This window comes from Mirounga leonina, unplaced genomic scaffold (genome assembly GCF_011800145.1).
Source record: "Mirounga leonina isolate KUSES-001 unplaced genomic scaffold, KU_Mleo_1.0 Mir_97, whole genome shotgun sequence".
NCBI lineage: Eukaryota > Metazoa > Chordata > Mammalia > Carnivora > Phocidae > Mirounga > Mirounga leonina.
In genome coordinates, this window is record NW_023270889.1 from 7,499,525 (window position 1) to 7,522,279 (window position 22,755).

General features: G+C 40.3%; 1 protein-coding gene across 11 annotated transcripts in view; it reads left to right on the forward strand.

The window, feature by feature from the left end:
- The window catches only part of LOC118006568 (zinc finger protein 131), a 29,317-nt gene extending 9,837 nt beyond the window's left edge, over positions 1-19,480 (forward strand). For 6 of the 11 annotated variants that reach the window (XM_034999278.1, XM_034999277.1, XM_034999280.1 and 3 more), the window contains 3 exons: positions 10,062-10,747; positions 16,840-16,970; positions 17,623-19,480. In XM_034999278.1, the coding sequence (XP_034855169.1) occupies positions 10,062-10,747; positions 16,840-16,970; positions 17,623-18,300 (1,495 nt within the window). In that variant the 3' untranslated portion in view covers positions 18,301-19,480. Of the gene's footprint in view, positions 1-1,661; positions 2,359-7,617; positions 7,815-10,061; positions 10,748-16,839; positions 16,971-17,622 lie in introns of those variants that run through there. The other 5 variants (XM_034999285.1, XM_034999284.1, XM_034999286.1 and 2 more) reach the window with 5 other exon arrangements.
- The last annotated feature ends 3,275 nt before the right edge of the window (positions 19,481-22,755 follow it).

Below are 22,755 nucleotides of genomic sequence, written 5' to 3' on the forward strand. Positions count from 1 at the left end.
CCAACCTGGCTCTGTTTCCTATCATGGCCTTAGTATAGGTCATTGCTGTAACACTGAAGTGCAGTTTGGTAAAATCAATTGCAAATGGAGCAACATAATTTAGTCCAACTCGCTGGTGTGGTTCAGTCAGAAGATATAATTTAGAATAATTCTAAGAAATAATTGAACTATAATCATCCAAAAGCACCATTTCTCCAATTTAATTAGTTTGATGACAGAATTCGGGATTAAACCAAGAGCTTGATGTGTACGTATTCTCTAATGCCTAGTGCTTGGCACATGGTAGGTGTGTGGTACACATTTGTGAATGGATGGATGGGTGCATGCTGATGAAAACCAGGTCAGTACTCTCCTGTAGAGAGAGCTGAGACATGGGCAACAAAATCGAGGTGTATTGAGGTTATATTATTATCTGATGGTGTCATACCTTTTCAAAATGGAAGTAAAGAGAGTACAGTATGGATGGGGCAACATCAGATTTGTGGTTAAATCCTGGATGAGAACCTTCTGGAAAAATGTTCTATCTGTGTGGTCCCCTTGCTGCTCATAGTAGTGAGTAGTATATCACTATGGGGAGAGTCCTTGGCAGCAGAACAGTGGAACTTCTTCTGACAATACCCTAGGTTGGATTTGGGAGGGTTAGGAATTGAGTTCATGTGTATAGTCATTGGGAGATGAAGGTAAGAACAACTGGGCACAGCTGTTTTCCCAAGCCTATTTATTTAGAACCTTTTAGAAGATTTATTATTATAACACAATAATTACAACCATAAGTGAGTGCTTTTTAGAGTAACGTGTTGAATTGTTTCTTGAACCAGTTAGGCATGCACTATACTCTGAAGAGTTCTTTACAGACAGGAAGACAGCAACGTTATGTATTGGCTGTTTATAATGCAATTTAGGAATAAAAATTAATTTAGTTGTGGTTAAATTGGTTAAGGCAACTCTGTATTGAGATTATTATATAATATTTTGCAGATACAAAAGGTGAATTAGGTGCTCTTCTCACATTCGCAGTATGCAAGTATTTTTGGAATATAGTGTCAACTTTTTGAATGACACTGAGGAAAGTATGAGGACTTTATTTTGTTTTGCTGGAGTTGCATTATTGTTTATTCGAAACTGTAGGAGAGGGTTCTTGATATTTGATGGGAAGCAACAGTTGCCTTATAGATCTTTCCTCTCCAACCTGTTGAGGTGTAATTTACATGTAAAACAATTCACCAGATTAATACTGAGTTTGAATTTTGGCAGTTGTATACAGTGGTGTAATCACCACCATAATCAAGATAAGGGAACATTTCCATCATCCTGAGTTTTCTCATGACTCTAGTCAACCCTGATCCCAGCCTCAGTTATCCATTGATTTGATCTTTATCACTATAGTTGTATTTTATTTAGGATGTCATATAAATGGACTCCTACAGTGTAGTTTTTGTGTTTGACGTTTTGCATTTAGCATTATGTTTTAGAGATTTGTCGTTGTTGTGGGTATTACTATTTCGTTCCCTTTTATTACCAAGTAGTATTCCATTGTATGGCTGTACCACCTGTTGATGGTGTTTCCACCTATTACGAATAAAGTGGCTATTCTTTCATTTCTCAGTAAATACCTAGGAGTGGAATAGCTGGGTTGTATAGTAGGTGTGTTTAATTTTTTTTTAAGAAACTGCTAAACTGTTTTCCAAATTGTTGTGCCATTTTACATTCCAACTTGCAGTGTATGAGAGTTCCCATTGCTCCACAGCCTTGCTAATTCTTGGTATGATCAGGCCTTTTTATTTTAGCTGTGCTAGTAGTTATATAGTGGTCTTAATTTGCATTTCCCTTACAGCTAATGATGAGCATTATTTCATGTGCTTTTTTGCCATATGTTTATCTCCTTTGGCAAGGTGTCTAGATTTTTTGCCCATTTTTAAATTGGGTTATTGTCAAGAACTGTGAAGGGTCTGAGATTTTATCCTATTTGCAAGCTGTAAGTTGGCCTGCCAGTTTTTTTGGATGCTGGCAGAAGACTGGAGACTCCTGAGTCAGAGAGAAGGGACTTCATTTCTTTCACAGCATGGGGAGCAGCATGAGCTCCATGTTCATACCAATTTTTCTTTCCCTCCTCAGCCCCCACCCAAATCCCTCAGGGGCAACAACAGTGGCCTAGGTGTGTGCTGTACTCACAGGGGTTTGCATCACATTTGAGGAAACTGACTTTTTTTATAATGAGCTGCAAGCAGACCTGGCCAGAGGGGCCATTATCTTTATTATCCTGAGTAATAAATGAACCTATCCTCCACTTGAGAAGACAAGCATTCTCTTCTAAGGCTATTTGCTATGCAGACAACCTTGAAAAGATCCAGAACAAAGGTATCTTTGTTTATAAGACCTATAGAAACATGAGGGATCCGTGGAGAGTTATCTTCCAACAGTATCCTTGTTTCTACATTATTTTAGCTTCTGGTAAATTTTTCCACGAGTATACTACTCTATGACCACTCTCATTAATCTGATCAATAGGGACTGGGTCCTAATTCATTCAGGTTTTTTTCACACTGGATTTAATTAAGGCAACTATAAACAGAACTTGAAGCAGGAGGATGTGGCCACCCTGCAGTGCTGAGTTTAACCATCCACTCACTCCCCTAAGGTCCTGGACTCAACCAACTGAATAAATCCCTAGAAAGCCGGGTAGCTTTTATCTTTAGTCTCTGTGTTGACTTTTCCACTTAGCTTTAAGCATTAATCCAAGTATAGCAAGATCTTTCAGCACTTGCACAGTCTCTGCATTGGCCCACTGGGAGGAAGTCTAGGGCAAGCCTATCATCCATAATAACCCTAACCAGTGATTTGAGGCTGACATGAATGACTTCCAGGACCCAAGTGGTATCATTGATCACATAGGCCTAAGTGAGGCACAAATTTTGCATCACCTTTTTAATTTGGATGATTCCCATTGTAGGGAAAACTACCCATGGAGCCCACATAAATAACAAGTCAGTTATTTTTCTAGGAAACTCCCCCAAGTACCCAAAAGTTGCCTTGTTTTGGAGAGAGCATCACTCCAGTCATCTGAGAACTAAACTGATCTATTTGTGGTGTTTCCTTAAAAACTAGATGATCTCTTCTACCCACCCCTGAAGTGCAAGTCATCATACTTTTAGGGAGGGAAGTTAGTACCTGGCTCTCATACGAGAAGTATGGTCCCTGGGGCATATAGGTGGGTCAGAAAGAAAGTGTTGTTTACAATTGTTTGTACCCTAGAGTAGGACCTTCATCATTCAGGGGCACAAGCCTCAAATGTGGCTTCCCCCTTTCCCTGATTGAACCTGGTCCTTGTTTTTTGGAGGGATTGTCTGAGGGCAGTCAGCTCAAACCATTCTGTTTGTCATGCGCACCTTAATGCCAGTTGAGTGGTAATTATCCACCTCATGAACTGAGCCTCAGCTTTGGGAACAGTAGTGGGGCAAATATGGAACATGTAGGAGCTTGGCCATGCCCTGCTGTTTCCAAAAGACTTCTTGGTATAGTTAAGGGAAATGATCATCAAATCATGGTCAGAGTCATTGGGCAGGGGAGGACAGATCCAGCAGTTGATTTAAAGTTGCTTGTAACAGTTTGGGAGAGCTGCATCAGAGCATTTTCCTACAGAGGAACGCTATAGGGGCAGTTCTAAAGGACAAAGACCATTAATCCCTTCCTCCCCCATACCTCCTGGAGTCTTAAGATTTTTTTTCTTTTCAGGTATCAGGGTTGTTGCTCTCCCTTCACCTCCATAGAATCAAAGGCATTTTCATAAAACTTAGAGACCCATTGTATCTCCCACTTTGACTCACAAGGGTCACTTTTTTTTTTTTTTTTTAAGATTTTTATTTATTTATTTAGAGAGAGCCAAGCAAGCATGAGCTGGGAGAGGTGCTGAGGGGGAGGGAGAGAGATAAGCAGACACTGCGCTGGATCTCAGGACCCTGAGATCATGACCTGAGCCAAAACCAAGGGCCAGACACTCAACCGAATGAGCCACCCAGGCGCCCCACAAGGGCCACTCTTAAGTGTACCTGGCAAGCAGTATATTCAACCAAGTGGTCGTTATTTTTAGGATCTAAGATGATGTCAGTTCAATAAGAAAGTCCAGATGACTGAACTGGAATTAAGTTTGAATCTGCTAAGCCCACTTTAGACTGGGCTGTCACCTGGAAGAGACACCAACCAGGCTGTGCCAGGGTTGCCATTGCAAGGGAAGGAAAAGGATTGTGTCTGAGAATGGTTAGGGCAGAATTCAAACTTTCCAATTTGGTTTCTATAACTTCCCACCCATTTTGTCTTGATCATTATCCAGGAAGCAGAGAAGAGATGGTTCTTTTCTGGGGACAGCTGAGTTCGATGACCAACCTGCCTTACTCAGATTTTTGGACAAAGAGGAGATAAGAGAAGTAGAGTCAGAAATCTTCCTAAGTCAGTATTGAAGGAGGCTTTTGCAATGCTCTACATTATCTATATCTGTGCATGGTAGGGAACTTGCAGGGTTCATCAATACCTTGGCTGTCAGCCAATTATCGAGTAGCTTTAGGCACAGAAAGATCAGACTGCAGATGATTCAGACAGCTAACCATATGACGCAGATTAGTCTCAAGGGCACAGTGGTGTGGCCAGAACCAGCAGATCAGTCTGAAACAGCAGCACTGCATCCTTAAAAAGTGTCAGCAGTGGTGAGACACTAGGGATAGCCCTGGGATGGCGTCAAAGGTCCAGTGTAGTCAGTCTTTAGGAACAGTCAGAGACAATGCGCAGTGTAGCCTCCTTCACCACGAGACAAATAGGCCAGCTTTTGGTGGGTGTCACATGTCTGGCATCCAGTGGCAATTTGTATATCAGAAGCATAAGGTCCTTTACTTTATGCTGTCTGTGATGGTGGATATGTCAGCATGTTCAGAATAACACTGGATCTAGGGGTCAGTGATGGAAGTCTAGGCAATGCAGGCTTGATCAGCAGCTTCATTCTGGTTAGTATCATTAGAGAACAGGCCCTAACCATGGGCATCTGAATCAGTGATCCAAATAGTTTGATCAGCAACTGCTATTTGTTTCCACAGTTGTGGTCCTGAGGATAGATGTCTTTAATCTGCCAAGATTTCCAGCTCTTCCAAACAGCTGGGTCATTGGCAGCAGCCCAGGAGTCAATAAAATATAATATGGTTCATTGTGTAGAATGTCATCCAGGGCTATGAAGAAAGCTTCTGAGTTCTGCCCTCTGAGCACAGGGACCACATCCACTTCTGGTTTTGCATAGTTGGTGCTAAAGCTGAGCATTTGCAGCAGCCCAGGGAACAACATCAGTCTTGAGTTTAGCCAAACCATCGGTGAACCAAAGACCTCATTGATCTAGTGGCTTTCTTTGGGCAACAGAGTTGGGGGAGCTACCATTTTTTTCATGTAAAGCCAAGAGGTCAACTGCTTTGTTGAGTGTCTTCTTTTTTTTTTTTTTTTAAGATTGATTTATTTTAGAGCAAGTGAGGGAAGGGAGTTGGGGGAAGGGGAGAGGGAAGAGGAGAGAGAATCTTAAGGAGACTCCCTGCTGAGTACGGAGCCCGACTCGGGGCTCCATCCCACGACCGTGAGATCATGACCTGTGCCGAAACCAAGAGTCAGACTTTCAACCGACTGAGCCACCCACATGCTCCTTGAGTGTTTTATTTCTATTTGAGAAGTGAGACTTGGTGGGCATGTTTTACCTTGCTAGTTGTGAAGTCTTAGTTGATGCACTTCCACATGGCAGTATCAGGCTACAGAGCCTCAAAACCTCAATGGATCAGGCATCAGTTTTAACAGAAGCCCAACAGCAAGCAAATCCTTTCTTTTCAAAGGGGGAGTGTACCTTGTAGATGTGTCAGGGAATTGACAGGTACAAAACCCAAGGTGTACCTTGTGGGTGGAGCCTGACTCCTTTTGCCACAAGCTTTAATCTGCAAGAGCATCTCAAAGACTTCTAGTTCAAAGGGGCCATTAAGAGTTGTAGGGCCCCCAAAATAGAGAATGTGCCACAGCTTGATGGGCAATTTCCAGTGCAACTTTTGGGTTGGAGCCACACTTAAAAGATCCTGATTTTCAGATTAGCTGATACGAAGAAGAAAGTAGAATGCCCAAGTAGGTACATGCTGTTTCCAGTACCCAGACAGGTTCAATAAGATGCCGACCTCATCTTCATTAGGGAGAGGGAGGAGGTAAAGAAACGTAGTTTTTCTTTTACTGCTGGAGGGACTGAGTGTTGTGAATCCACCGTACTTAGTCCCAAGAAACTTCACTTGATGAGCAGGCCTCTGAATTTTGTTGAGGGTTCATCAACACCTGCTCATGGAGATGTGCTAACATTGAGGTCAGGGCCTTTGAGACAGACTTCTAACTTGCCATTCAACAGGACATCAATATAGTGTAAACTTTAGACATCACAAGATAGAGACACTCGTGCTAAACCCTGACCAGCTGCTGGTGGCATCTGTCAGGGGGTTTCTTCCAGTAGCTCTTCTCTACCTGTGGCTCTTTCCATTTGGGACAATCCATATCTGATATTTACAGAATAGGGCAGTGTAAATGCCATACCAGTTCCTGCTGTACGTTCACATGTCAAAGCAACAATAGTATGTAGAATCAGCTCCACCCACAGGGTTAAGACAGCCTCCCTTTCCTGCTGTGAACCTTGCCCAAACCCCATGAGTTGAATGTGCCTCCTCTGCCCATGGTAGGATGGTGAGTTGGACACCTGAATCTAACAGAGCCATGAAAGTTTGAGTTGCTCCCATTCCTGAGTTTCCCTCCGCATCCTTGGATGGGTATATGGTGTCTTCACTATACCCTTGGGGACAGGGAGGTCTTGGCTCCACCCCTAGTTATCTTCCTCCAAGCAGGTATGGGGGGAAGGAAGGTAGAAGAGGAAAAGATATGGAGGGAGAAAGTGACTCCATGCCGGTGAGCAGGCATATTTACTTTTGGTTTCAAGCAGATGAAAGCTGCATGTAGCTTGACTAAACATATCTCAAGTGTTTTCGGCCCATCAAAAGCCCTCTGTCAGCCAGCAAGGTCATCATTACTGACACCATTTATTTCCGTTTTGGGGACCCCTTGATTCAGCTGCCTTGTCTACATTGCTTTTCAATTGGGGCTGTAAGATTTTTTTAAAGATTTATTTATTTATTTATTTATTTATTTATTTATTTATTTATTTATTTATTATTTAAGAGAAGGAGGGCAAGCACACAAGCAAGGGGAGGGGCAGAGGGAGAGGGAGAGAATCTTGAGCAGAGTCCCTGCTGAGCGCAGAGCCCAACATGGGGCTCGATCTCAGGACCCTGAGATGATAACCTGAGTGGAAATCCAAGAGTTGGATGCTTAACCCGCTAAGCCTCCCAGGGACCCCAGGGCCATAAGATTTATATGCCTTTTGGCTGACTCAGATGACTTGCACATTGGTGGCTTTGTAAAAAAGGGTGTACATTAATCCTGGACATTTGCTGCCCTGTTGTCATGATAACAACTCTTGTGTTTTTACCTGATTTAACATAAAAGTTAGGGGGATTTTCAGGAGGCCTGACCATAAGAATTTATATTGTTTTGGATTCTTTTCTCATTCTCCAGTGACTCATCTTCGTCAGCATTATAAACCCAATTGGCGGGAAGATTTACTAGTCAGCCCCAAGAGCACCATAGCATCCTTGTGGCAGCCAGGACATACTGCAGAAAAAAAACACTGAGACCTTTTACAGTCCTCTCCACATGGATCTAAGGTGGACAAGACAACACTGCAGGAGAGGCTGAGCCCTGTGATGGCCCAGGTGTTGCCATTCTTCTTGATGAGCATCATGTTGCCCCCTCATCTTTCTTTTCTTTTTTTTTAAAGATTTTATTTGACAGCACAAGCAGGCAGAGCGGCAGGGAGAGGGAGAAACCAGCTCCCCGCTGAGCAGGGAGCCTGATGCGGGGCTCGATCCCAGAAACCCTGGGATCATGATCTGAGCCGAAGGCAGATGCTTAACAGACTGAGTCACCCTCATCTTTCACATGGACTAGCCAAAGTTCTAATGACTCATTTCTGTTAGTAGCAGTTGCACATTACCCTCCTGTCACCCTTGGTTTAGGTAACTTGTCTGTAATGGGGCAAGACCATCTGTCTCTACCCCTGTCCCCACCATGAATCTTCGTTGTTTTGATGGGTTAAACTTAAGGCTGACCACGAACGAGGTTGGCAGGGAAGTCCTCCCCCAACCCTGGGAGAGTTTGCAACACAAGGAAACCTCTAGCAGCTGTCCTTGAACTTACTGCCCAGTACTCATCCTACAACTTCCCAGTTTTTCCTCATTATAGGTGTTTCAGTTTTCTGAGGCTGCCATAACGAAGTACCACAAACTAGGTCCAACAGAAATTTATTGTCTCACAGTTCTGGAAGCTGGAAACCCTAAATCAAAGTGTTGGCTGGGCCTTGCTCCCTCAAAAGGCTCTAGAGGAGGATCCTTCCCTTGCCTCTTCTAGCTTCTGCCAGCCCCAGGGCTTCCTTGGCTTGTGGCAGCATGACTCCAATTTTTGCCTCCCTCTTCATTCGTGTTGCTGTCTTCTGTCTCGTGTGTGCGCGTGTCCAAATGTACCTCTCCTTATAAAGACAGAGTTATATTAGAGTAGGGTCCACTCTAATGACCTCATCTTAACTTGGTTACATCTTCGAAGACTGATTTCCAAATAAGGTTACATTCACAGGTATCAGGGGTCAGGACTTCAACACATCTTTGAGGGACACAATTTAACTCATACAGTAGGCAATTAAATGGAAGACCATGCATTGCCCAGGTCAGCATTTTTGCTGCCAGCTCCAGTGGACTTCCTCACATCCCATTATTTGCTCCTTGGGGCCTCATTCTTTGTGTTCCAGAAAACCCTGTCTTTTTTTGGCATCCTTTCCTTGTTGCCAAAATCTGGCAAGAAGTGTGACGGAACTGAGATTTTATCCTATTTGCAAGCCAGCAAGTTATCCTGCATAGTTTCATGGATGCTGATAGAAGATATGAGACTGTTAAGTCAGAAAGAGTTTACTTTTTGCACAGCAAGCAGCATGGGTTTTATATTTGTGCCAGTTTTCCCTTCTCCTCCAAAGGGGTGACATAGAGTGGCCCAGGTGAATGCTGTGCATCTAGTTGGTTTACATCACAGCTGAAGCATCTCCAGCTTATTAGGAAGCCCACATCTTAGGTAATGGGCTGGAAGCAAACCTGCCCAACCATCGCTCCAGAGGGAGCCATACTCTGTCTTTCCAGATTGCTGGCTGTACTGCAGATAGCCTTGAAGAGAGTCCAGAAGAAAAGCTGTTAGGACAGGAGACGTGCAGAAACATGAGACTCCTGGATAATTGTCTCCCAATAGTTGTCTTCTCTTACTGAGGGTATTGGATTGTGAGAAAACGTTTTATACTATCTATATGGACCTTTGGCAGATATATTTGTGCACATGTTTTGTCCTGGTCTGTGGCTTGTCTTTTTGTTCTCTTTTGTTTGTGGCTTGCCTTTTTGTTAACTATTTCAAAGGGCAAAAGTTTTTCATTTTGATGAAATCTATCAATTTTTGCTATTGAGTTTTCTTCTTTTTGCATGCTGATTTAAGAAATCTTTCAGTAACCCAATTTTACAAAGATTTTCTCCTACCTTTTTCTTGAAGTTAAATAGTTTGAGTTTTTATGTTAAAGTTTGTGGTCCATTTTGAAATAATTTTTGAGTGTATGATTTGAAGAGTGGTGGTTGAGGTTTGTTTTCTCCATATAAAGACCAGTTGTTCCAGCACCACTCTTAAAAGTTCTTTCCTCCATTAAATTATCTTGGAACCTTTTTTTCAAAAATCAATTAAAAAAGTGGGTCTATTTCTGGACTTCACTGTGTTCCATTAATCTTCATGTCTGTCACTAATACAGCTTTATAGTAAGTCTTCCGATCTTGGTTTTTGCTTTCCCATATAAATTTTACTATGAACTTATCAATTTCTTCCCAAAAGGATTTCCATTGGCTTTATAGATTTTTAAATCCATACATTATGTATTTCAGGAACAAAGAAAACTCAGCTCCACTAGAGGAAAATACCACAGGAAAAAGTGAGGCAAAAAAAAGAAAGATTGCAGAAACTTCAAATGTTATCACTGAGTCATTGCCCTCTGCAGAATCAGAACCTGTTGAAATTGAGGTGGAGATTGCCGAAGGCACAATTGAAGTGGAAGATGAAGGCATCGAAACGTTGGAGGAAGTGGCTTCTGCCAAGCAGTCCATAAAGTACATTCAAAGCACAGGTTCCTCTGATGAATCCGCCCTGGCACTGTTGGCAGATATTACCAGCAAGTACCGTCAAGGTGATAGAAAAGGGCAGATAAAAGAAGAAGATGGTTGTGCATCTGACCCCACAAGCAAACAGGTAGAAGGTATTGAAATTGTGGAACTTCAGCTGTCACATGTGAAGGACTTGTTCCATTGTGAGAAATGTAACCGTTCATTTAAATTGTTTTACCATTTTAAGGAACACATGAAATCACACTCCACTGAGAGTTTCAAGTGTGAAATATGCAATAAAAGGTATCTTCGGGAGAGCGCATGGAAACAGCACCTCAACTGTTACCACCTTGAAGAAGGTGGAGTCAGTAAGAAGCAAAGAACTGGGAAAAAGATTCACATATGTCAATACTGTGAGAAACAGTTTGACCACTTTGGACATTTTAAAGAGCATCTTCGAAAACATACAGGTAATTAGCAAATCTTTTATGTTAAAAGTATATTTTTCCATATTCACTGCAAATCTGAGTGTCTAATCCTTTCTTTAAATGAGTTACCACAGAAGCCATCCTCCTGTATTTTCTAATATGCAGGCTGAGCTCACATTGTTCTCATGATACTAGTTTATTGAAATATTGATACTTTAAAAGCAAAATCATATCAGTTTTGAAAGTAGCTGTTACTCTTACACCTTGCCAATTTTTGTGTTTTTAAAAGACATACACAAAACACAGTTGTGATTATTTACTAAGGATCATAAATTATGAAATCCTAATTATAGAGAAACTTCACTGTTACTATGTTTACATTTCCTGTCTCTCGTTTATACATTACATAGATGTGTACATTTATGAACAATCAGTGGCATGTTTATACCTTTGCATACATTTGGTCACCTGTTTTAATCTGGTAGCTAGGTAGGCATACCTACCTAGGTAGGTATGTTCATCTTCCCACACCTCTTCAAGAGCACACAGTCTCAGGACTGATGGACAGCCAGGAGATGAGAAAGCTAAAGCCTTTTACTGCCCTCCTCCTGGGAGCCCCTCTCAGGCATTCAGGAGCCATCCCAGGGAGTCTCACTTTGGGCCTCTGGTCCTTAGAGTCCTGCATCCATCCCCCATGCCTGTTTTTCCCCCGTCAGATTCTCTGTTTTTCCACTTCCCAAGCATTCTTTGCTAAGTCTCCTGTGTCACACACAGGAGTTACCAGCTGTGACTTGAATCTTGTGTGTGGGGAGAGCAGTGGATATGGTGTGCTAAGTGTCAGACTCTGGACACTTGTTCCCAAGTTCTTCTGTGTGGTGGCTAAAGCTGTTTAAACTGTTTAATACAGTGAATACAACATAGATACTCCATACTATTTGGAGTCTTTGTCTTTGCTGGAGTTTGGAGAGTTTCTAAGAAATTTTTTCATAGATCCTTTGCTGTCCTGAGCTGCTCGCTGCATACTGCTTGAAATTGAGGAAATGGGTAGATTCAGATAAATGGGGTATCCCTCACTTCTAAATGTTTGGTTTCAGTACTCAGGGACTGAATAAATGCTTGGTATCAATATTTAGTGGTTACATGAAAGAGAATCTCATACTTAAGTCTCCATATGGATTTAAAAAGCTTTAGGGTACTAGTTTGGGTAACTAATAGGTGTTTATGAAATCTTTTGGGAAAATGCTTTCTGATTTTCAAACATATAGGAATATAGCTATTGTATATTTAGAAACTGCCTATAGTAATAGTTTTTGGTCCTTAAATATTCATCTGTTTTAATGTAGATTAGTTTTGCAAAACACTTGCTATATCGGCAGCACATTAAATTAGTAAATAAATATTACTTGGTAACTAGTATGCTTTGATAAGGGTTTCCAGTATCCCGACAGTCACTTCTGTCTTCTAGTAATGTAAAAGTAGAAGCAATTGTCTTTTTTTTTTTTTTTAACATTACCTGGTGACTTACCTGTTGAAAAACAGGCAACACAGACTATTTTAGAAGTTTTAGAATGTGCTTTCCACATCCTATCTTTTGTATTTTGGATTAAACAGCAGAATATAGAGCTAAAGTATATTGTTGTATGTCTTTATAATTACGTGAGATAATTAAGCAGTTGCTACAAATTATAGAACTAGATGTCCATTGGAAAAAGTTTAACACATAAAGCAAGCTGAACTTTTGTTGGCATTTAACCTCAATTAACCATACTAGTAATTAGTAACAAGATAGTTGCAGATGTGATAAGTGACTTGGTGAATTCAAGAGGAGCGTAAGTAAGTAGTTTTAAATTGTGCTTATGTTAATAAAGAATGGATCACTTCTTGCTTATAACAAACTCAGGGTAAACATAAGGAAACAATCCATTCCTGTTTCCTATTCTCAAAATTTTGCATACTTTTATTAGTTTAGCGGTTTGGTTTCTTCAGTGTTCTTAAAACATGCACTTATAGTCTATGGCTTGATTTGCAAAATTTTGGTGGTTGTCCTCTGAATTACTTTGTTTCCATTTGGAAAATAGTAATGCCAACCTGCTGGGTCATGGAGATAAATGTTAAGAGTCCCTGCCTTCAAGGAGCTTATCCTTGTGTTGGGGGAGACAAGCAGGCACAGTCACATGTGATGGGCTAAGGGCTGGTAGATGTCAGCACACAAGTCTTATGGGAATGCCTGCCTGGGCTGTTTATTTATGATGGAAGAGACAGGGATGGTTTCCTGGAGCATTCACCCTATTATGACTCCCAAAGGAAAAGGAGTTAGCCAGGACATAGGCATTCCAGGTACAAGAAATGAAGCATGCACAGGCATAGAGGAAAGAGATAGACACATGTTTGGAGCACTGCTGGTAGGTTACTATGGCTGGAGGATTGGGTCCAAGTAGAGGAATGACAGGAGATGTAGCTGGAAGAGTTAGGAAGGCTACCAAGTGGCACGCACTTAGGCATCATGGACAAGGGCAAGGGAGAAAGTGATGGAAGATGAAGCCAAGATCACGTAGTTATTTTCATAAATGTTGTACATGAATTTGGATTTTATCTTGAAAGACTGAGTCATTTAAAGATGTTTAAACCAGGATCAGATTTATGTTTTAGAGGGATGACTGGCAGGATAGATTAGAGTGGGGTGAAACCTCTGAAGTCTAATTAGGAAGCTTTTGGAACAGTCTAAGCAAGAATGAAGAGTTGAGTAAAGGCAGTGATAGTGGAAGAGGGTTAGAGATGTGAATAAAGTAAGTAGAATCATCAGAATTTGGTGACCAGTGAAATATGGGAGTAAATTCAGCTTTCTGGCTTGGGTGCCTACAGGATTGGAAGTTTATTAACTTATAGAAGGGTAAGCACTTTAGGGGTGGGAGGACATATCAGACATATTGACAGATTTACCTATGGGACACCTAGTATGAGAGAGAACCTAAAGGTGATCTTTAACCATAACCATGTCTTCAAATGTTACCTGTTTCCCAGAGAGAAGGTATGGAATTACAGAAAGAATGTGGGTCTGGAAATCAGAATTAGATTCCAGCTCTAGTTCTGACATGTGCCAGTATGATGAACTTGACTGGTCACTTTATCTTCGGGCCTCTTTCCTCATCTGTGTAAAAATGGGTAATGATAATCTACTTTATAGGGTTGTGACAAATAAGAGAAAACAGTAAAAGCACTTTGAAGACTGTGCTGTCTACACATCTAAAGTAGAATTAACCTGTTGCTATTTCTAGATTTTATTGGACTTAACTAAGCTAATTTTTTAAATAGCAAAAGCTCAAATGACATAAAAGCTGAAATGACATACAATGATCAGTAGAGAGATTCAGTAGATCTCTCCAGAAGCAACTACTGCCATCATTTTCTTATTTATCCTTCCCTGTCTGTTCTTTGCATTTTTGAGTCACCACAGATGGACACACAGTTTTTTGGGGGGAAAAAAACAATGGAGGCATGCAGTACAATGTCCTGCCATTTCTCTTAAACTCTTTAAATATGTGAAAATTCAGGAATGTATACTCCCCCCCCCCCCCCCCCCCATGGCTGCATGGTGTTTCGGTGTATGGGTATGCCATAATTTACCTATATATATATATATATATATATTTTTTTTTTTTTTTTTAAGATTTTATTTATTCATTTGAGACAGAGATAGAAATAGAGAGCGCGCATGAGCAGGGAGAGAGGCAGAGGCAGAGGGAGAAGCAGGCTCCCCGCCGAGCCAGGAGCCTGATGTGGGGCTTGATCCCAGGACCCTGGGGATCATGACCTGAGCCGAAGGCAGACGCTTAACCATCTGAGCCACCCAGGCGCCCCGCCCCCATAATTTACCTATATTGATACACATTTAGGTTGTTGCTAGTCTTTTGCTATTACAGACTATGCTGTAATAAGAAGCATACTTGTGCATACATCTTTGTGTATGTGTTCAAGAGCAGAATTGCCAAGTTAATATGTACATTTAAATCTTGGTATATATCATGAAATTACCATTTAAAGAAGCTATACGAATTTATAGTGAAAAAAATATGCACTACTAAAACCACAAAACTTTTTTTATTTAGCAGTATCTCCCAATATTTGAGTTGAAAAGGAGTTTCTGTACCAACAGTAATTCTAGATCATAAGGTCTAATTTTTTCATCTCATGAACATTATACAAAAATTTTTTTTGTCAGGGAAAAAACACAGGGACACCTGGGTGGCTCAGTTGGTTGAACGTCTGCCTTTGGCTCAGTTCATGATCCCAGGGTCCTGGGATCGAGTCCCACATCGTGCTCCTTGCTCGGTGGGGAGCCTGCTTCTCCCTGTGCCTGCCGCTCCCTCTGCTTGTGCATGTACTCGCTCTCTGACAAATAAATAAAATCTTAAAAAAAGAAGAAACACAACTCAAAGTTAATTAACTAGTATGGTTCTCTGCAAGCATCATGCTCTCCCTTGAATCCTCTCTCTCCTTCCCTTACTCTGACTGTACCTCAGTTAGCCTGCTAGTACTTCCATCCCTCTCCACCTAGCTTATTGCCCCATTTCTGACTTCTCTATCTTATCTTGTCCTCCTTGTATACAGCTTGAATCACTTTTTTTTGCATGCTAAGCATATTCCCTTGGCTTTTGAGCCCACTTGCTCTAAAAAAACCCTTTAAAAAATCCTGGAATTATTGCAGTCATTTGCCTCTCTCTACTCCCTCCTGAGGACTTTTGAGGAAAAAAATCGTATCAGACCCTTAAATTAGGCCTTTTGGTGTCTGATTTAGATCTTTCTTTGCCAAAATTGCTATTCTAGACTACTTCAGTCCAGTACTCAAGACCCTGCCCACACCCCACCCCAGCAAATGGTATATGTATCATCTGTCAAAACCCTCCATCCTCTTTACTTCCATGCCTTTTTGGAAGAATTTCTGTACTGTTTTCATTGACTTGCCTCTCATCCCCCATAGTCTGGCTTCTAACCCCACCACCATATCACTCACACTGTTCTCACTACAATTAGTACAGTCTCCTGTTGTTGTCCTACCTGACATCTCTGTTCAGTTTGGCACTGTTTACTGCCCTCATCTTCCTGAAGTTTCTTGATTGCCCTCTCTTCTGCTTCTGGCTGTTCTGATTCTGTTGTCTTTGCTGCCTCGTTTACCTGGTGTTTTAACTTGGTGTTTCATTGAGTTCTGTCCTTGATTCTGTTATCACATAACATATTTAGAGTTTTAACCACATCAGAGGTTTTTATTACCACCTAAAGTAACTCCTAATCTGTGTATCAGTCCACCCTCTATTTGGCTTCAGATTAGTCCATATAGCTGTTTACCAGACTTTTCCACTTTGAGTACCTTCGAATCAACAGATACATAACTAAATTTATAATCTTTCCTAACACACTTTCCGCTCCAAACCTACTTGGATTTCTGTGTTATTTATTCCGGTTGGTATTCTAAGCCAGAGATCTGGGAGTCATTACTGATACCTTCCCTCCTTACTCCTCACCCACCAAGTTGTTTTATACTTCTGTGCCTCTGCCTAGAATAAACTTCCCTCTTTCCTTCTCTTACTCCATTCCAGGCAGAATACTCTCCTCCTCCCGTGCTGCTGGAGTACATTTTCCATTGCCCTTTTTTCTGAAACAGGCCTTCTACAGTACATTGCAGGTGCTCATTTCTGTGTATTTCACCTTTGTAAAATAGTCTGGCCTGTGATAGAGTTTTTTAAAAAGGACAGTTTATCATCATCACCTAGCACATGGTCTGGCACGTAGTAAGTGCTCAAAAAATGCTTCTGGATGCATTTCCCCAAAATAGAGATTGATCTTGATTTTTACCTAAGGGAAAATAAACAGCTTTTTAAGAATAGCAGAAACATGAAACAGAACACAGATCCAAATTTTATTTCTTCCTCAAAGCACAAATACAATTATAATAATTACTGAAAACTTATTATTTCCACCTCTAGGAGAGTCTTTTGGATGTGGTGGAAACATCTGAATTATAAATTCAGATCTTCCTTTCAAGAAGGTGCTATTAGAATTAACCGAAAAGAAAAAAACCTTACTTGCTTTTTCTATTTTTCTTGATTTGTCAATATAATTTTTTTCTATTGTAATAGGTGAAAAACCTTTTGAATGTCCAAATTGTCATGAACGATTTGCTAGAAATAGCACCCTCAAATGTCACCTGACTGCATGCCAAACTGGAATAGGGGCAAAAAAGGGAAGAAAGAAGCTTTATGAATGTCAGGTATGTGTGGGTGTATTCTGTCCTTAGCAAAGGAGTGGTCTGTGTTGGAAATCATTAAAAGTGAAGGGTCGCAGAGTATAGAGTAAAAGTATAGAGCTGATAGTTTGGAAATGAGAGTAAAGAACATCACTGTCTTGATTTTAGAAGGAAGATTAGAATAGGGTGTTTTTTTACTCAACCCTAGATGACACCAATTTCAATAAAATTATGTCCTAAATAATAGATAATATGAAACTGTGGTTATTCTTAACCACTGAGCAATTACTAGAATTCGGGAATGAGGCAGTGGGGGGCTGGCTGACTAGCTGTGATCAGCTCTTCTTCCATGATTAGTGTGTATATAACCCAAATAATGTAATTGTTCTAAATGGTAATGATACTATGGGAGAAATTGTAATATTGGTACTTTATATTTTTTGAATTTATATGACATTTAAACAATGAAGCCAGTGTTAAAATGTTTCCCAGGATGTATTTGTTAGCTACATCAGCTAAAAGATCAAATAAAAGAATTATGAAATCTTAGACCATATTATGAATATCATACATTTTTCAGAAAACTTCAAATTTTTCCTTAAAGAGAATAAATGTATTCATATTTTCTTCAGTTTAAATATTAGTATTGTTAAAACCATATGTTTGGTTATTTCAGGTCTGTAACAGTGTGTTTAACAGCTGGGACCAGTTCAAAGATCATTTGGTAATACACACTGGAGATAAACCCAACCATTGTACTTTATGTGACTTGTGGTTTATGCAAGGAAATGAATTAAGGAGGCATCTCAGTGATACTCACAATATTTCAGAGCGTCTAGTAACCGAAGAAGTTCTTTCGGTAGAAACACGTGTGCAGACCGAACCTGTGACGTCAATGACTATTATAGAACAAGTTGGGAAGGTGCATGTGTTACCATTGCTTCAGGTTCAGGTGGATTCAGCACAAGTGACTGTGGAGCAGGTCCATCCAGATCTGCTCCAGGACAGCCAAGTGCATGATTCACACATGAGTGAGCTTCCAGAGCAGGTCCAGGTGAGTTATCTAGAAGTGGGTCGAATTCAGACTGAAGAAGGTACTGAAGTACACGTGGAGGAGCTGCATGTCGAACGGGTAAATCAGATGCCAGTGGAAGTACAGACTGAACTTCTAGAAGCCGACTTGGAACAAGTGACCCCTGAAATCATGAACCAGGAGGAGAGAGAGCCCCCCCAAGCAGATGCTGCTGAGGCTGCCAGGGAAGATCACCAAGATGCTGATGGTTTAGAGACCAAATCAACAGTGGATTCCCAAGCAGGGAATGAGAACAGAACACCTATGCCTGTTTTAGATTGAAATAACAGATGAATATATTTTTAAATTTAGGTGTTGGATTTTTGAACTGATGATGGGCAGTGTGACTGTCCTTAGGCTAACAGACAAGTGGACCAAAGTTAAAGTCTTTACTGTTGTGAACTGTTTCTGTTGAAACAAACTGATTTCCCCCCACTTAATGCCACAGAGGAGGGATCTTTCCCATAAGTGAATGGAAGCTTTGAGAAGTATTATTTCTGGAAACTTAAATGGATTATATTCTTATTATATAGTTGGGTACGAATGTATCTATTTTCATTGTGATAAGGGTTCTCCCTTCTCTCTTTCCCAGGTCATGTTCTTTCTCAGATTTTTTCCATGTTGTAAAATCAAATGTAAAATCATTAGAATACAAACTTAATGTATTCTAATGCATGTTAGAAAATTGAATATATAGGAAACACAAGGCTGCATGAAGAAAAGTACATTGTTAACTGTGCAGTTAAATTTTGCTTCTGGCTTTCTTTAGTTTGAACAACCTTCTTGTCTATACTGATAGTCACAGATGTCATCTCTGCAACAGAAACAGTGGTGGTGGCAAAATTTCTAGAATGTAAAAAAAAAACCCACACCCATGTGCCTTTTCAAAACCAACTAAACTTCTTTAAAGTGTCTCTGGTTCTTTCAAAGTTTGTGTTATAAGGAGCAATGTAGGTGATGCTATAGTATTTTAAGTTTTTGCTTATAATGGCAACTACCAATTCTTTTTCTTGGTAACTTAGGTTGAGAAATTTAATTTAATGGCAACTGAAGGGCCATTTCCAATTGGGAAAATTCATTTATATCTGTGGTAAACTTTTTTTTTTAATGAAAAGTTGCACTAGTATTTTACCACCAGATGAAAAAAGGTGAGCATCATTTAAAAATTAATGTATTTAAAATAAAGTACAGAGAAAAACATGTATATAATATATCAGGCTTTGTTTTGAATGAATCTTCCCCCCGATCCTTAATGTAAAGATCTTGTGCTATAACTTTTAAAGCCATACAAATAATAAGAGTGCTAAACTGTGGACTTAAAAGTAGGTGTGTAAATATTTTTAATCAGTATTACTTGGAAAATAAAATATAACAACCACATAAAATAAACCAATATGCTATTTTCTTTACCTGTTAAATATTGGGAGATACTTACATTTTTGAAGTAAAGTTTAAAATTATGTGTTTATGACTCTTTTTTTGTTTTTTTTCTTTTTGATTACTAGTGTAGAAGTTCGTTTGTGGTCAGAGATCTCACTTGTATTAACATGACTGATACATGAATTAAGATCTACAATTCTCAGTAAGCACCTCTAATCCCCAAAAATCAGTTCCAAAGAATGGAAGGAGGGAGAGGTTGGCATTTGCAGTTCTTCCATGGTAGGGCACAAAGCCAGTGGAATTTTTAAAACAGAGCCTATTTTTATATACTTTCTCCACTTACTACTAGTATGTTAAATTTAAAAGATCAATTCAGCTTATCCTCATTTGGTAATCCTAATATTAACTGTTTATGAACTGCTTGAACGAGAATGGCTCCCCACAACTGGAGAGGTCATGGATTTAGAGATAACAAGAATAAGAAGTTGAATTTTTAAGATCAAAAAATTGTATGCAATTGTATGTTCTGCTTGGCCATTGGGTACTTACTACAAACTTATGTATATATAGATATACAGATATATTTTCCCCCCTTTGGAGTCAGAGAATACTGATGATAGAGTTAAATTATAGTACATGGAATTTTCAGTTTGCCATAAGATGTCCATGTTCCTGAGTTAGTTGTAGTTTAAAAAGAAAAAAAAAATCCCTGACAGTGGTTTCATGTATGTAAATTACTAGTTAGTATCTAGTGAATTTTGAATGCTGAAAATAGCTCATGATGTGCCCTTTAAGCCAAGGTATGAAGCGAGGTTTATTTTTAAACATAACCTTTCAAGAACTCTGACACAAGGTAGAGATCAGGGACAAAGGCACAAGGAGGTGTTAAAATTAACACTTGAGTTTTCAGATTTGGCAAGGCCTTTCAAAACAGGTTTGAGGGGCAGGTATAGTTTATTTTACTTTCCCCAAAAGGTACAAGGGCACTATCCATGTACCCTGAATGCCAGTAAATTTGATTGCAGGAGAGGAAAGCTTCCCACTGGTGATAAACCTTATGTTGATTAGCACTTTGCAAAACATTCTACATAATAATAAAAACAACTATGAAAAACCACGATGTATATTTAAGTGTTGAACTGAATATTTTATTCCTCCCATTTTACTCCAGTGGGGTTTTTAGGTGTACAGTGACAGCTGGGCCTTAGAGTGCCAGACACTGGTCATCACAGGAATCCCAAGTGCACTGCAGAACAACAGGAGAGCCTCCTCTGTCTCCTCTACTCCACTGTTCTAACAAACAGCGGTACTTCCATTCTCCACCACCACCTGGGTGTCCAACAAGTCACTTCGGACACCAGCCAGTGTTAGCATAGTCTCTATAAGTTAAGTGATCAGTACCACAAGACAATAGCCAAAAATGAGGTATCCAGGATACCTGCACTTCTGCCCTGCCAACTACAAATGAGGGGTTCCCACCCTTGTAACGTTCAATACATTAGAACAACTCAAAGGTGAGGGGAGCACTAGTATAGTTTTATTATAAAGGATACAACCCAAGGGCGCCTGGCTGGCTCAGTCAGTAAAGCATGCAACCCTTGATCTCTGGGTTGTAAGTTCCAGCCCCACGTTGGGTGTAGGGATTACATTAAAATCTCTTAAAAAAAAAAAAAAAAAGCCACCCAGGAACAGCCAAATGGAAGAGATGTCCAGGGCAAAGGGAGTGGGCAGAGCTTCCATGACCTCTTGATGCTCCACCCTCCTGCACATGGATGTGTTCACCAACCTGGAAGCTCTCTTAACCCCTTACTTAACCTTGTTTACTAAAGTTTCATTACCTAGATGTGATTGATGACATCATTGGCCATTAATTATTGAACTCACTCTCCAGCCATTCCTTCCCTGGATATCTTGGGGTGTGGCTGATCGTTCTAGCCCTCTAATCATGTGGTTGGTTCCTCTGGTGACCAGTGCCAAGATCACCTCATGAGCATAAACTCGGGTATGGACAAAAAGCTTATGACAAAAAACATCACTCAGGAAATTCCAAGGATTTTAAGAGCTCTGTGCCAAGAACCAGGGGCAAGACTGAATACATATTTTTTTTATTATACCACACCTATAATCAGATTCAAAGGAGAACTAAACTGAGCCCTAAGAGGAATACACTTAAAACCCAGAAGTCTTTTGTGGGTTTTTTTGTTTTTTTTGTTTTTTGTTTTAAAGATTTTATTTATTTATTCATGAGAGACAGAGAGAGAGGCAGAGGGAGAAGCAGGCTCCCAAGGAGCAGGGAGCCCGATGCGGGACTCGATCCCAGGACCCCTGAGATCATGACCTGAGCCGAAGGCAGACGCTTAACCATCTGAGCCACCCAGGCACACAAAACCCAGAAGTCTTTTGAGTATGTATGAAAACAGAAGGCTCTTACAGTCTTACTAGTTTAAAAAGGCTGCCCTCAGGGTCCCTTGGGTCAGTCTGTTAAGTGCCTTTGGTTCAGGTCATGATCCCAGGGTTCTGGCATTGAGCCCCGCATCGAGCTCTCCACTCAGAGGAAAGCCTGCTTCTCCCTCTCCCTCTGCCACTCCCCCACGAGCTCTCTCTCTGTCAAATAAATAAAATATTTAAAAAATAAAAAGGCTGCCATCCTCATACACTACTGAAAGTGGGAATATTTTTGTGGAAACAGAAATGCTTGTTTCTGCTACATTCAACTTGAAATTAATCACTTTGTAACTGGAACAAGCCAACAGTACTGACTGAGGCCTAAATGTAGATAAAGTCTATACCAGAAAATCAAGCCCGTTTTAATGTACATCTTCAATTTAACATGGATTATTTTAAACCCATGACCAGATGGTCATTAACATGTTCACATGGAAACTGTTTTATAACTATGCCATGCAAAATTATAAGGAAATGCCTGACCTTAAAAGCTTAGCCTGATTCTGTTGGAGAAAACTTACTAGCTTCGCATTCATTAGGTTACCACTGTTAGTTACATTAGGAGAGGGGGGAACCTAAGCTCAGAGTTTTTAAGATATAACGCACTGAGTTGTGCTATGGCTCTTACACGGTTTGTCATAAAAGATTTAAATGAGAAGCAGCAGGAATTAAAACTTAAACCCTCACCACCACCACCAATTAATAGGATCCTTTGTAGTTGGAAGCCTAGAAGTGGACTGCTTTAAAATGCTAAACACAGAGGCTGCCATTATAAATGTATCCTGACCTTGTGGGGATATCTTAAAATTCCTGTGCTGTATAAACATTACTTCATTAATCCTGTCGACATGATAAATAGGAAGGCAGGCTGTGAATTCAATATTTTTTTCTTCTCATCTTTCCTAAAACCTA